Source organism: Cryptomeria japonica, chromosome 3 (assembly GCF_030272615.1).
Source record: "Cryptomeria japonica chromosome 3, Sugi_1.0, whole genome shotgun sequence".
NCBI lineage: Eukaryota > Viridiplantae > Streptophyta > Pinopsida > Cupressales > Cupressaceae > Cryptomeria > Cryptomeria japonica.
Window position 1 is genome coordinate 704382034 of NC_081407.1, and position 16486 is coordinate 704398519.

Below are 16486 nucleotides of genomic sequence, written 5' to 3' on the forward strand. Positions count from 1 at the left end.
TTTTGTAACAGCGTGTGAAATCTTTAAAAGAATGGTTTGGGCCTAACATATCAATCTACCTATCATTTATTTCAAACACTTGATGTTGCTGAAAAATGTATGATCTCTACATGGTTAAAGACTTGATGTTGTTGTCTCACAATGGTAAATTATAAAACGTGTTCAACTTATTTAAAAAAAAACATCTTGCAATATGTCACTATCTCAATTAACACTTTTCCTTTTACCCACTACTATTTCATAGATGAACAATACTAACCATTTATCATATTTTTCATGTGTATCTATACTACAAATTCTAACATCTCAATCTTCTTTTAATTGATTCTACTTAATTTTGCTCATTAAACAATTAACTCGATACGACGAATCATTGAAATGGTTTAACTTGTTAAAAAAAGTATTCCATTTTTCCAATTTACTTTTTCATTTGATCATATTTTCATTTTTATATATACTAAAAATTCTAACATCGCAATCTTGTTTCATTGATTCAAAGGACCTATACTATACCATATAATGTTTTTATTGTTATTCTTTTATTTCCCCATCTTGTATTCAGCTTACCCATTGCACACCAAAGTACAATTGCTAGCAATTATATTATTAAGTCATCGAGGGTTTACAATATATTCTGCAAATGCATATAAAGCATTGCATGCCCATACAACTTCCACAGTCACAGTACTTTTAGAACAAGAAGCTCCCAACAGCCAACATAAAATAACTAAAAAATTTGATGGGACCACCCAAAAAGTAAACCTTAATTGTCTAACCAGAAAAAAAAGCCATTTTCAAGATTCGAGGAATGGATAATCTGTGTATCCAACAACAGGATCGGACGTAAAAAATGTTTCCCTGTGGTATTTATCGAGAGGCGCATTCCACTCAAATCGTTTTGGAAGATCTGGATTTGCCAAAAACAGTCGCCCATAAACCACTAAGTCTGCTTTGCCACTGGAAATAGCTTTGTTCCCATCATCCCGATCATAACCCCCTGCAGCCAAAAATGTCCCCTTGAATGCTTTTCTGATGGGAATAAGGCTCTTTTCACTGACTATCGTCCTATCCGAATTTACAATCCTGGGCTCAATTAAATGCGCATATAATATGTTGTATTTATTCAGAGCCTCTGCCATGTAAAGTCCCAACGCCTCCGGATTTGAGCCATGGGCATCATAATGAGCTGAAAAGGGAGAAAGCCGAATTCCCACATGCTCTGCTCCAATTTCATCCACCACTGCTTCCACAACTTCAAGTGCAAATCTGCAACGATTCTCCAATGTTCCTCCATAGCGATCGGTTCGATCGTTCACGCTGTCTTTCATGAATTGGTCGACAAGGTACCCATGAGCCCCATGGATTTCAACACCGTCAAACCCTGTTCAAAACATTACTAATTTTAGCAACACAAGGAACACTCTCTTCTTCAAATCAGCACAACCACAGATAAAAATAAAAACATACCTGCATCAATAGCATTTCTGGCAGCTTTTCGAAAATCTGCAACAATATTGGGAATTTCCTCTGTTTTCAAAGGCCTAGGAGGAGAGAAATCTGCCACATCCTTCCGATTCGGTAAACCGATCTTTCCAGATATTGGTTTGCTTGTAGACGAGACTGGAGATTGGCCATTAGGCTGATAATCTGCATTGTAATGCACCCAGTAAATATAATAACAGACAACCAAATTGAAAAAAACAGGAGAAAGCATTTCCATTTCCATACTGACCCACATGAGAATATCTTCCACAGTGCCAGATTTGACAGAAGAAAATGCCCCCTTTGTCATGAACAGCCTTCACAATGGGCTTCCAAGCTTCAACCTGCTCCTGTGTCCATATTCCAGGCGTATCCACCCAACCCTGAGCAGTAACAGAAACCCCTGTTGCCTCTGCGATCAACAAGCCGCCGGGGGTTGTTCGCTGAGAGTAGTACAAAATTGCATGCGGTTGAGGAATGTTGTTGTAGGATCTTTGCCTTGTCAGAGGAGCCAAAACCACTCTGGGAAAGGAAATAAAAGGGGGCTTTGTTAGGGAAACGAAAAAAAAAAAGAAAGAGAGAAAGAATTTTTGTTGGTTAAACTAAAAGTGCGTGTGAGAGATACCTGTGAGCCAAATCGTAAGAACCCGCTTGGTAGGGCGTTAAAAGTGGCGCTGAGTTGGGCTTAGTTTGAGACGTGGTGGGCTAAAATGCAGGGAAAGAAAAGAGTGCCAAATTGAGCGAGAAGGTATTGAAATTATATAGTATTTAAAGTGTCCAGGCGTGGTGTAGTATGATAAGTAAAGGCTAGGCAAGCAAACGTCAGTTCCTACGTTGGCAGAGAATGTAAGAGTCGACATGGTTGTGGAAATACAGGAGGAGATTGTATGTATGTGGTCATTTGACGTCCTTTCCCATTTCAGTTCAATTCGCCATTACAAATTTTCAATTCAAGTTGGAAAATTATGGTCAAATATGCACCACAATCAACGCCCTCCACGTTTGATCGTTACAGGAATTAAGTAGGGGAAACACCTATGTCGCCATCGCCCATTGATTTTTGATAGAGTAGACATTTCAATTTTTGCTAGGAAAAAATTTACACAGTTAAATTTAGAAGGATACACGATCTATTTAAATTTGAAAGTTGTTTTATTTTATTTTATTTGTCGAACACGCTCTTTATCTCAAATGGACCGGTTGATTTTGGGCATCGACGGCGCAGACAATTGGATAAGGAATTAAAGTCATCTCATCCATTGCAGAACAGTTGGAGATAACTCGTAGGGTTTGGTAATATTTTTTTTTTTTTAATAAAAGTGGATTATTCCACTAAACTTTTTTATTAATATTTTTTATTTTTTACACAGGATTCAAAGAGCATACCGGAGAGGAAAGAACCCTAGGAAGAAAACCTCATAAAATAAACCTATAGTATCTGACAGATCAGTTTATGCACCCCGTGCAAAACCACATACAAAATGCGGTCACAACACATATAATATCAGTTTTGCATAGAACCCATATGACAATTTGCCAAAAAAAAAAAGAAATCCATCGGATAATTTTCAAATGTAGACTCCACCGCTGCTACTAATGGAAGAAGACAAAATTTTCCAAAGCCTTGTGCCAAATCCCATGAGCCAAAAACCTCCCTGCCAAAAAAGAAAGTATCAAAAAACCTTTGGAAAAACACTATTGTATCAAATACCATGAGCTCGAACTCTCCTCTAGACAACTAACATGAACACTTGAAATGAAAGAGGAAAGAGAGAATAATTATCATCATAAAATTTTACATCAACATTACTCAAGAAAATCATATAACTATTGTTGCAAACCTTCCCATACCTTAGAAGGAATTTCCTCAAAACTCACCTCTTGCTGATTAGAATTGCTATCAATGGCTAAATTTGCCAAATAATCCGCAATTTTATTAACTTCTCTGTAACAATGGGATACCAAGAAAGATTCAAACAATTCTATTTTTTTTAAAATGGGATCAAGTATATACTGCAAATTCCAACAATCAAGGTTTTAACAAAGATTAATGATGTTTAGTTTAACGAATATTTTCCTAAACGTGTCAATTTTTATTAGTCCCTCACTAATGTTTTTTCACTGCTAGTGACAATTGCAATCAATTTATTCATTGCAATTTTTTTGAGACAAGAATTATGAAAAAAACTATAGTATGATGTTAATTTTTTATTAAAATGATTTTTAAAATATTTTTCTTTTTATTTTATGTATTCTATGATTGGTAAATGATAAAATTCTTAGATTTTTAAGAAAATTTTTGAAAAAAATCAATTGAGCTACAAGGAAAATTGAAGAGAGCAAAATACAAATATAGTTAAAAATGCAACTGACATATATTTGTCTATCTTTGCTACATTTATGAAAATTTATTTTGCTACATTCTCAAAGATTTAATACGTACACTTATGAAGATTGTTCTACATTTTGCTTCCATTTGAGTTAGTGTTGCCTCTCCAAAGAAAGCAGTTTTCCTCTATTGTTTTCCAAAGGTAAGTGTCACACAATCTAATGGTGTTGTGTTCTGCATTTGTGTTTGTATTCTATGTAAGGCTATGGCTTTTTTCAGATGGGTCTTTTGTTTTTCATATTCAGATGGGTATTTCCATCTTCAATGAATGGATTGTTGAGATGGGAATTACGGTGTTCACTGGATGGACAGGGTGCATGATTAATAGGTTAGGGTTTGAATCAATTGTAAAATGTAACTTTCACAGTTTTGTGAAAAAATAAATGTTGAATAAAAAGAAATGCTCTAATGTAACTATTTCAAACAAGCAAATAAATAAATAAATCAGAAGTTGTAGCTTTGTTTTATGCCTCTTTCCACTGTCAGAATGTAGATGCAACTTTAGATGTGAATAAATTGGAAAGTAAGGAGTTCAATACCCAAAATATGATTTGAAACTGATACCAATCAGAAGTAAAGGTAAAAATCCTATATTTTTGGCTAAAATTTTAAGAAAAATGCATAAAAATAACAAAAAATAAATAAAATGTTTTGAGTTCAATCAAAATATAGGCATTCCACCTGTAGCTCATGCACAAAATAATTAAATACCCTAGAAAGCAAATAAAGAAAGAGAGAAGATAGCCATGTAAACTTAGCAAAAGTCTTGCAATTGGCTATATGACAAAGCACAAGTTCTATATGTGACTTATATCAGACAATGTTAGTTAGAGTCATGTACTCATCATGACAGACTATTGTCTACCACCAGGTATTGCAATCAGAACTACTGGGTTTAATGATCTTAAATATTACACATCACATCAAAAGTAGCCTTTCCTTCTTAATTCTAAAATGTTTCCTCAAGCTGCAAAAGACAACAAAATAGTTATTTTTAGTATTGCTGTTGTGGGCAATTGGTATTTAAACATTCAACACAACCCATTAAGCCAAAAATCTATATTACCAGACCTTTGGTATACTAGCATGGTTGGAGGTTTGCTGATATCCATGGGATACTTTCCAGGACATACCCATTATAAAAGGGCTATTTTCTCTTAAGATTATTATGTTCTGTAAAGAGCTTTTAAGAAAGACCAAATAGATGTTGTTGTTTCCCGTTACATAGTAAATCCTATTTCAATCATTTTCTTCTCCATTAAAGCACTGGTTACTTTCGTATTTTATAATCATTTTTGTTTACTGTATTATGTACACACCATTATTTTTTCTTGGCCATCTCTGAATTCTTATTTGCAATAGGTAGTAGTGCTGAAAATGAAACTTCAATTTATTGACCAAAATGGATGCATAGTTTCTCTCTTTCACTTTTGCCAGCTTTCCTTCACCTAATATTTGTTTTTGTCGCTCTAAATGAGAAAAAGATTGATCCAGTAAAGTAAGTTTAAATTAGTATATTACAACACGTTTAATTGCATGTTTACAATTCTTATAATTCTAAATATGTGACATCATACGATATAAACAATAATTAAGTATAGAGTATTCAAGTTTATCATTATAGAACTGTAAGGGTGATTGTGTCGTCTTGATTTTAATTGTGGTTGTTTTAAATGTAATGATTGCTGCTTTATTTTTATAGTTGAGTTGGTAAAATAAGTTAACTTAACTTTCACACAATTTAAAAGTGTTGATTTTGTAGTTTTTTTATTTTTATTTTGAGTTGAATTTGTAAGCATGAATTTAAATCTAATTTATATTAGATTCGACCCTCTAGTTCCAAAGTCAATTTTGATATTGAGCCTAAGCCAAATCCTCTCCTACTAAACATTACTTGTTGACTTCAGTGTTGTGTAAGGGGAAAAGTGAGACTAAGTATGGAAACCCTAATCCCACTCTCATATACACTAATGGAATACGAAAGAGCCTGGAGAGGTAACACACTTTGACTACTTGTTATGGGAAAGAGAGAGACGTGCATTACCTCTTAGGGTTTCTATTCCTTTGCGGTAAATAAGAGAGAGTAATGATACAAAATGCAATTTAACCTAAAGTGCAAGTAAGCAAACACAACCTAATCTAGAAATGCAAAACAGAAAACAATTGATAAACTGCTGAAAAGTACAGATTAGGAGGCAAAATCAGAGGTGCACCTATGTCTGAAATCAAAGCCAAAATGATTGGGACCAAGGTGTCACGCCACTGTCCTGATTCTGCATATCTGAAGCTGCACCTGAGAGACTAAATTCTGGACTCTGCAACCTGCTGCACTGTCAAATCCTGTTGAAAACAAGCAAGACCAGGGCGTCACGCTCCTGTCCTAGGGATTTCTAATGAGTTCTACATCGCGGGACAGTCTCAATGCACTATGTCGGTCTTGAAACTTCCAATGATGCTCAGATCCAAACTTGTATGTGTAGCTGAAAAAGAGGGTTTTTGGTGGATATATGGGGTTTTGCCTTAGTCAAATCCCTATTTTGGTGATTTCCACCACAACAAATAGCCGATGATATACTAAAAATGTGTCTGCAAGATCATAAAATGAAAGCAAACAATCTAGAGCAACCCTAAAGAGTAAACTCTAACTGCCTATAATTGACCAAGTAAATGCTCTAAATCCATGATGCAGAGTGATCTAAAGCATGAATATGAATCAAAATGAAGATTATATAAAGGCATGAAAACAACATGAAACCATACCCAACCCCAAGGGAGAGGTACAAGCCAATCTTCAATCGGTGATCTCCTATTGCTTTTCTATATCTTCAAAAGCCCCTAATTGATGAAATGATGCTTGATGAATGGTTGATGGAAGAATGTTGAATTTTTTTGAAGACTTCAAATATCTACTTTTCGCTGCAAAGAAGGCTCTTTATGCTCCAAAAACCTACTCTTAGATTCTTAGAAGAGGACCCCTTCAAATGAAGAAAGAGAGATCTTAAGTATGAAACCCTAGATCTTAATTTTGTCTTTAGGCCAACCTAGGATTTGATTTTCCTACCAATATTTTGGGGTTAAGTATTATTATATCATAGGATTATGCTCCCGAAATATTGGGAAAAAAGTCGAGGACCATGTGCACTTTCAACATGGTCCGACCAACTTTTCACCAAATTTTTGAGGTTGTTAGATATGATGATATTAGAGTGAATCCCAAAGTTACAGCTAATTTCAAGATGTTTTTATATGTGAAATTAGGCCTTAAAGATCGAAATAAGACATAATTAGGGTTTATGATTAAATGATTTATTGAAGGAATAAGATGAAAAGGGTCATGCTTAGGGTAAAGAGCCCAACATTATAACATGTGAAGAGGTGAAATATGATTTAGATTTAATTAAATTAATTAATTAAATTCTTAAAAAAAATTAGAAATGCAAGATGCAAAACACACTAAGGTGAGTGTTAAACTAAGTGTGAAATTGCACCAACCTATCAAGGGTGTACAATTTACAACACTACATTTAGCCCCCACTTTAGCAGTCATATGAAACTACGTGCATATGCAAGCTAAAGTACAAAAGAAAAAAAGTAAACATCATTTGAAAAAAAGATATATCCATAAGTTGTCGAACGAAGCCCCCAGCGATATCTACAGTACACGGTTAGGACCCGCACCCTACAAAACCATATGTTAGATCACAAAATCACCTAATACTTATTAAGGAAGGTGATGAAATTCGTGGGTAGCTATATGCGCCCCCCTATTTCGGCTTGCTTATTAGTGAGGTGAAACATGGTGCCATATTTACCACAGCGAATTGAAATGAAAACCCTGAAGAACATGTTCCCAACAAGGCTTGGCTATTCATACAAGCTCTTTATAGAACCAATGCGGAGAGAGAGAGAGAGAGAGAGAGAGAATTCATGATTCCAACGCCACCGACGGTGCAAAAATTAGGAGCTCTTTAGCTCAAGATATGATATATTGAAGAAAAAGTGTAAAAATTAGGGTTTATAACTTAAAATCATAAAAATGAAAAAGTGCATACCTCAAAAATATGAAAGTGACACCTTCATTTGTCACTTTTTACTTTTTAGCACTATTCACTATAGAGGAGCCCACTTATTCGCCATCATGCCTCGACGCTGACCAGATCGACCTACGCGGGTCGAGATCCTGCACCGGTCCATACTCGTTGACCGACCCTTGGATGAGGTGAGCTAACTTGTCATGAACTTGTTTTTAACTTTTCATTTTTGCACTCAATTTGATGTTTGAATGATGTCATCGGCAAGATCATTCTTGTGCCCCCTATTCTGGTACCATGGTCTCCTAGGGCACCATGGTTCTCCATGGGCACCCTGGTCCCATGAGGGTGCCCTGGTCCCTATTCAAGGTACATGGGATCAAGCATCAGGCATTAGACTGATAGAATAGATTGATGATGTCTTTGTTTGGATGATTACGATCGATGATGGATTACTGATGATTTGATATTTCGATTTGCAGATTCTTCCATACATTCATGAGCACAGTGTTGGTCACACCTTTTGGAGCCTTCGAGGTTAGATTTTGAGGCTTACCCCAGAGGAGAGAGAGTTGTTGCATGTTTTAGGCTTGTGGTATGTGATGACTATGCCTTCCATCAAGTTTGAAATTTTGGGATGTTGATGGTGTTGATGGAGAGGTGGGATGCAGATACCTCGACATTCCTCCCACCTATGGGGGAGATGATGGCTACTCTTGAGGATCTATATTGTATTGTGTGCCTTCCCATCAGGAAGAGATTGTCATATATTGAGTCGGTCACTCCGCTACTAAGTACAGGACGGAGTAGGTCTACTGTGTAGGGAGATTGATGCCCGACGAGATGAGGGACCGCATCATGGTTAGTTGGCTCCTACACCCTACTAGCAAGGTTCCATTGGTGAGGCAGCTCATGATTGCTACCATTGCATTAATTGTGTGCCCTAATGGGCACAACACCCACATGCATGGAGGTCTCACCTACACAATTAGGGTCATGGAGAGACATCAAAGAGTATACTCTTGGGGTCGGAGCATGCTTGCACATCTCTATCATGACCTTGGAGAGTATGTGTTTGGATAGGGGTATAGTCTGATGACCTACACACTACTACAGGTATGGATGTTCGAGCATATTACATGCACTAGGCCTGTTGGAGTCCCTACAGACTTAGTTCTAGAGCATCCTAGGGTATTTGCTAATCCACTTACCCATGAGTGGCGATTCGAGGATCTACTTGACTGGAGATTAAGTATGGATATATTGACAGTGAGTATGATCATATGGAGACCCTACCTCGAGATGTATATGTGGGCACGGATACACAGGCAGTTATTTTGCATACAGAGGAATCGTCTACTGGAGGGATGGTATAGTAACATAGTCATTCCCTTGTACTTCGACCGAGTCTGGCAATAGTTTGGGCTCGTGGTCCTTAGTGATGCTACTGATAGTGGACCTGTTGAGGTTTTCTTTAATAATTGTCTACAAGGATTTCTACTAGTAAACGTTTTAGGGATGTCTTTAAAAACCTTTTAGGATTTTTTGTGCTAGTGCATTATTTGAGCATATTGTTTAGCATTTTTTTAGAATAGCAAGGTGATAGGTTGCAGGAAGCCTTTCAAAACCTATTGTTCCTTCTTAAATCCCTTTTTTTTATTATATATAATTTTGTGGGATATGGATCAATGTTCCAACTGTTTCATTGTTTTGTTCAAAAGCTCCCTCTATCATTGTGTTGTTTTGGTCTTAGCCTTTTTTCAAAAAAGGATCTATCCTTTATTGGTTTATGTGGTCTTGGTGGTCTCATTGCTTATGAATTCCCCCATTTTGTGCACCTGTGTGGCGGTTATGTAATGCTTCAGGCCTCTCCTTGTTTTATGCAATCAAAATATATGTTATTTTATAATATTTGTTATAAAAATATAAATTGATTTAAAATAATTTTCAAGATAGAAATTTTTAATTGTTAGAATATTTTGTAATTTGTGTATTTATAATTGTTTCTAATATTTAATTTAAAAATATAATTAAAACAATGTTTTCATGCGGAAAGCATTTCTATATGAATGACTGACTTCCAAGATCAATGAATAAAACTCATTAATCTAGTTACCCATTTAATAGGTATGTTTGACTCTTCCTAAGTAGCCATCTCCTTGCCATTCACCATTCATTTATTGTTTAAATTTTCCATTTCCATTGTCTACTTTCTAGGTTGAATCACAAATATGCCAAAAAAATTATGTGATTTGTCAATTTTCAAGGTGACTTATGTATCCTTGTTGGGGAGGATTTAGCAACACTTGTCTCATCCAAAAGAAATACAAACTTGTGGGTTGGAAGGGTTCTTTGTTGAGCCAAGCCGGTAAGTTCCAATTGATTAAAGCCTCTTTGCATAATCTCCCAGTTTATGCTATGAGTCTTTAAAATCCCTTCCAAGTATGTTGATCGAATGGACAAAATCTAGAAGATTTTTTTATGGACAGGTGTTGAATCAAAAAATTACCTTCATCTTATGGCATGGGATCGAGTCTGCCTTCCGAAGAAGCTTGGTGGTCTTGCCATCAGACATATACATGACTTCAATGTGGCTTTGTTGGCTAAATAGTTGTGGAGAGTGCTTAAGGAATCTAATGAATGAACTTCAATCATCCAAAAGAAATACCTTCATCCAGCCCATTCTCCTCAAGATATTCTTGAAGGTTTTTGCCTGCCCAAAAATGCTTCTTGCCTTTGGTCAAACATTCTCAATACCAGATCCCTAATCTCTAAACGATCAATGTGGTCCCTTAGTAATGGTCGGAATATTCAATTTTGGGAAGACTGGTGGGTTGGAGACTATCCTTTAAAAGACTTTAGTTGGGCGGTCCTTGTGATGGAGAAGTGTAAAGATCAGATTGCCCATTGGGTTTATGATTATATTCAGAATGGTAGATGGATTGAATTCTCTAGTTTTGATCCGTTGCTCCTTCCTCTCTAGAAATGGCTCTTGAATGTTCACATTCCTTGCTTTCCTATTGAGGATTCCTTGGTTTGGGTGGGCTCTTCATTTGGAGGATTTTTTGTCTCGCAAGATTTTGCTTTACTATCCAGATCCTTTGTTCTAGCCCCTTTTTGGTCTTGTCTCTAGAATAAATTCCTAATCTCTAAAGTAAACATTTTTTTTTGGATTTTTTATGAAGAATAAAGTGCTCTCTATTGATAATATGTGTGGAAGAGGGATGTCTTTTCCTAGAACCGTTATTTTCTTTGTAAGGAAGCGACTGAAGATGTTGCTCACTTTCTTATTAATTATTCTTTTATCTGGGAGATTTGGGGCCACTTCTTTGATCTTTGGGTTGTTATTTGGTATTTCACCTTCAACTTGATGGATTGTTGGTCTCAATGGTCATGCCCCTCAGAGAACCAATCTCTCATGGTCTTATGGAATTTTATGCTTCCTCATATTGCATGGGGTATTTGGAAGGAAAGGAATAATTGCATCTTTAGAGATAAAGATTCTCTAACTATTGTGGTTGATCGACGTATTCAATCCTTTATTAAGAAGAATTTCATCACTTCTTTCCCTTCCCATAAGCTTGATCCTATAATTATCCCCTCCAATTTGGACTAGGGCATTATCAATAAATGGCACATTGATTGAGATATTTCAAGACCTACTATTAAAACAAAGCACATCAGACCCAACATTGCTTGGATTGCTCCTCCTAGAGGATGGATCAAAATCAATGTTGATGGAGCGACCAAAGGAAATCCTAGGCCTACAGGTTGTGGGGGAGTTGCTCGTGATTACAATGGTAGGCTTGTCTCGGCAATGGCACTCCCACTGGGAACTCAAAAAACCATTTTGCTGAGGCAAATGTCGCCTACATTGCATTAAAAATGTCTATCCGTGGTGGTTTCAATAAAATCTGACTGGAAAGTGATTCACTAAATATAATTAACTATTTAACTAAAAAGACTATCCCCAGCTGGATGATTAATCATTTAATGCAAGAGTGTTTCGATATGATTGCCAAATTTGAGGCAATTCAAATTTTGCACGTTTTCAGAGAGGGCAACAAGCCTGCAAACCACGTAGGGAATCTCGATGCATCTAGAGATGATGAAAAGTGGTGGTGGGAAGGAGATTCCTTTCCAATTCAGTTGTGTGAACTGACGAGGGAGGATGTCGTAAATCTCTCTCTGATTGAGCATTAATTATGACAACTTTTCACATGTGTAAAGATATCCATAGAGATTTGTGGCAGTGACCTTCCAGATTTTTCTTGTGGGTCTGGTTTGTTTTCGTCTGCTTGAAGCCTGGTTTTAGTGTTACTGGTAAAATTTACAAAGGCAACAATCTTATGGGGGGAGACAAGAACAGATTGGAGCCATGTTCGTGCGAGCTTTGGGAGAAAAATGAAGAGGTCTGAAGAGAAGTCATGGACGGAAGTATGGCACCATTTATCAGGAAAATCCATGGTTAGAACCACTAGCTAACGGATTTGTTTGTGAGAAATTGGAATAATGGAGTTCTAAGTGTGTATGGGGTAGAGTTCGATATTCATGAACCCTTCATCACTGAGATTTTTGGGCTTAGCATGGAGGGTAAAAAATTCTATAGGGAGAGGAAAAATTTAGAAGAAGCCCTTTAAATTTTCTATGATAAAAAGAGTGAACGAAGCAGAGTCAAGAAGAACTTGGATGGAGGCTACAATCGAAAGGACCTTATGAAGCTCTAGGCAAATATGGCGGAATTTATCATGAGGTACATAACCCTCGATGGTTGATTTGCTAGTATATTTTCCTATCATTTTACTATCCTGAACCATTTTAGGCATGATAAAAGAATTTCAATTCCATTTTATTTGTTGTCATCTCTTGATAATTCCATCCATAAGCATCTTGAGAATAATGAAAACTTGGTTTTTCATGAGGGATTAATCCTCTTGGTTATGGAGTTCGCTAAGGCTCATGAGGTTGAACCCTCCCCAGCTATGAAAAACCTAAATCCTTAGATAGCCAAGAGATACGAAGTTTGGCGAGGTGGAGGGTGGAGTTTCTATGGACTAGAATGACATCCAGGTTTCAAATGATTCTGAATATAAGCCCACAGAAGATGAGGGTCCCCTGCAGAAGCCCACACTTAGCGCAAATAGTAGTATGAAAAATCCATCTAGATGGGCAGCGAAAAATTTGAAATCCCCTGTGTCTCATCCCAAAAATTTGGGCCCAAAAAATCCTAAAAAGCAGAAAATTGGAAAAAAGGTGGAGATTCGAGGAAAAGGGGAAAATGAAATTAGACTTGATATTCCCCTTAACGTGGACCCCAATGAGATCAAATATGATGAAATGAATATTGACAAGCTCTTGGGCAACTCGTTGGCTAACTAGGAGAAATATTTCTTATGGGTTTTTGGTGAAATTATTTCCCTGAAACAAGGGATCAATGAGGATCCAACACTTGGTAAAACTGACAAACTCCTGATGGTGCCCCAAAAAATCATGGAAGACATTAAGGTCATGAAGACAGAACATGAGGCTAGGATTGAAAGGTTAGAGAATGAAATCTAGGATTTAAAGAGTAACCTTAAGGGTTTGGGGGAAGTTAGTAAGGAGGCAATGTATAACAGTGCTAAAGGCCTCAAAAGAGTCAACGAGAAAATCGCATTGCAAAAAGCTCACATGAACAGAACTAAATTTTCCTTAGACACTAATCGGGACATGAGAATTTAGGATATGCAGGCATCTACAGGGCCCTCTACTAGGACCAGGAGCAAGAAATAGGAAAGAGATAGTTCGAGGTTCATCATTGAAGAACTCCAGGATATCAATAACAGAGCAATCTAGAAGAATACTGAGCTTTTGAAAGCTCTTGGTTTTTTTTTTGCTAGTTTTTCTTGTTTCTGTTGTGTTTTCTGTGGTTAGACTTGTTGGGATGCGTCCCCTATTTTTGTTGTTGTTTAGAAGTTGGTTAGTTTCTGGTTAACTATGTTTATTTTGTGGATGATTTTGGGTTTCGGGTCCCTATAAAACTTGTTTATCTTAATCAAAAACTTATTATTAGTTGGGGGAAAAAATAATTGGTGAATAGCATGAGACTACAATTGACACCAATTAACAAAATAAAATTATATATGTCATGCCATGTATACATATATGTTGGATATTGATTATAGTCAAAGTTTCTTTTAGACCCATTTAAATTGTACAGTTACAATGAACATTAAATAATCAATAATATTTTTAGATCTTAACTACACCAAAACATTAAACAATTACACTATTTTTATTGACCCAAATAGCCCAATACATATATTCTCTGCCTTTAAGGTAAAGACTCTCATATAGGAAAACTATATAAATCTTGTACAAAGGAACTTGGATTATGTCATATTATGTTCAAAATAATAAATTGTAATGGAAAATTTAATTCAACTTACAAGGCCAAACATTTATTTAAATTTCATGATATTCAACACCTAATGAACCCAACACAACACAATGTCATAAAAAAAGAACTATCATAATTCTTTTGAATCCCTAAACTTGTAGAAGAGGATGTTTTCACTTATTGGATATTGCATTAATTCTTCCTCTCTCCCTTCATTTACCTCCTACTGTTGTGTCTTTTTTCTTATTTTGTTCATTTATTCTATTTCTTTGTTCACATTTGGCACAATGATTAATATTTTTTATTTTAAAATTTATGGTGTTCATAGATGTATATGCAATGCAGTTATAATTCTATTTCATTTTTTCAAAGTCATAGTGTTTGTAGATGTTTCAATGCTACAAGTTTTGAAAATGCATAATAAGAGATTTTTAAATTGTCTCAAACAGTCAACCTCGTCTATATATATCCAATTATGTTTATGGATGAATAGGTAACTTGCTCCTCCAATTTTGTAGACTGTTTGAATGTGTTCCCTTCTATATTAAGATATTATTAAATTATTGAGGTACCACAACATACAACTATATTATAAAATTATATCCGTCTCATTCTCCATCCTCCTCTCTATCTATAACTCATAACTCTATCTCCTTACCTCCTCTCTCCCTCGCTCTTCCCCCTCCATCTCTCCCTCTTTCTATCCTTATCTATCCCTCTCTCTCCCGTTGTCCATATTGCAAACATAACATGAACTTGTCGGTAATGAAGTGTGATTATCTTCTTCATTTAGAAGTTTTCTATCAAGGTTATCAATAATGAAGATATTTCTCAACTTACCTTGAAATCTTCCATGCCAGATGTCTTAAAAAATTCTGACTCGGCAAGACTGTAATGATCAGCAAATGTATCTCCATCACCGTCAGATACTTGTTGAGATTTGCAACAATGTAAGAATGTTCCAATCATCGGGCTCTTCATATTCTTTTTTCTTTAACAATCTTCCACTGTAGATTTGAAAAATCGGACAAATGAATAGTTACAGCTACAGCAAACTAGAAACTGTACACACACAAACACAAAATAACTCTTATTCATTCAAACTAATTAAATCGTACCTTTATAAATATTAGGGGAAAGGACCTAGTAGTTGGGCATGTACCAATTGTTGTGAGGGTTGTTGATATCTTTTGTTCCAAAAATTGAACAAATAAAACCTATTGTTTGAAACAAAAAATATCAATTTTTGTTAGGAAATGTACCAACAGTTGTTAGGAAATGTACCAATAGTTGTTAAGAAATGTACTAATATTGTAAAAAGTAACCAATCAGGTGATGCCATATCAGCTGCACAACTATTGGGGTCTCTTTTGCACGCCTATTGGTCTCACTTTTTGGGGGGGTTGTTTTGGACACCTTGGCAAAAAGCATGCTGATGTGGCATCATATTTGGTGATGTGGCCCTGAAACCTTAGTTACAAGCAGGGGACTTGCCAAGTAAGCTTCTGTAAAAAAATCAGAGTGATTTGAAATTTCCGAGTAGAAATTTGAGAAGCGTGAAGTTAGGGTGCACAACTACTGGGTCCTTTCCTCTACATCCTCTAAAAATAGACACACCTCCATGCTTTTACCGTACAAAATTAGAAGTCTAATTAATTTAAAGACTCCTAAATTAAGATCTTAAAATATCATTAATCGCTCATAATACATGATCATAACTTATGTTTTCTGTAACACGACTATACTTCTACTTTATCATATTTTCTTTTATTATTTTTAAAAAATACATAATTAACTACCCTTAAATAAAATATCATCAATGTCGTGTTCATTATGGACACTTGGCAGTTGCATATTGATCCTCCAAACCAATAAATTGGTGGTGTGGAATCGAAAGCTACCTGCATGTAATTTTTTTTCCAAATTAACCAAAAATTATAAATAATTATTTGAGTTTTCCTGATTAAGATTTTAATAATTATTAAAAATAAATTATTAATAGTTGATATTAGTAGAAATATTTTTTTAATTTGAATTTGAAAATAAAATTATCAATATTGATATATTTAGTAAGAATCATTTTTTTCCGAAGAATCTAACAATAATAAGTAATGAAAATATTTAAAATAAAAATTTTAACTAGAAATAATATATCATTAAGAAATTATTAGTGAAAACCAATTTAATATAACAATTTTAATTAAA

The 16486-nt window shown here is 35.5% G+C and overlaps 1 protein-coding gene across 1 annotated transcript; it reads right to left on the minus strand.

Annotated features, from left to right (window-relative positions):
• Positions 1-588: 588 nt before the first annotated feature.
• LOC131054203 (putative 12-oxophytodienoate reductase 11) lies at positions 589-15262 on the minus strand. Its single transcript, XM_057988665.1, has 5 exons — positions 15122-15262; positions 2108-2187; positions 1733-2004; positions 1468-1647; positions 589-1381 (listed from the first exon to the last, which is right to left on the minus strand). The coding sequence occupies exons 1-5, from the start codon at positions 15260-15262 to the stop codon at positions 795-797; spliced, it is 1260 nt and encodes a 419-aa protein (XP_057844648.1). The 3' UTR covers positions 589-794.
• Between the last annotated feature and the right edge of the window lie 1224 nt (positions 15263-16486).

Coding starts and splice junctions, on each gene's coding strand:
- LOC131054203 (XM_057988665.1), bottom strand. CDS start 15,262: ATGAAGAGCCCGATGATTGGAACATTCTTACATTGTTGCAAATCTCAA. Junction 2,188..15,121: donor CTGGCATGGAAGATTTCAAG/GTAAGTTGAGAA, acceptor CCTGCATTTTAG/CCCACCACGTCTCAAACTAA. Junction 1,648..1,732: donor TGGAAGATATTCTCATGTGG/GTCAGTATGGAA, acceptor ATTACAATGCAG/ATTATCAGCCTAATGGCCAA.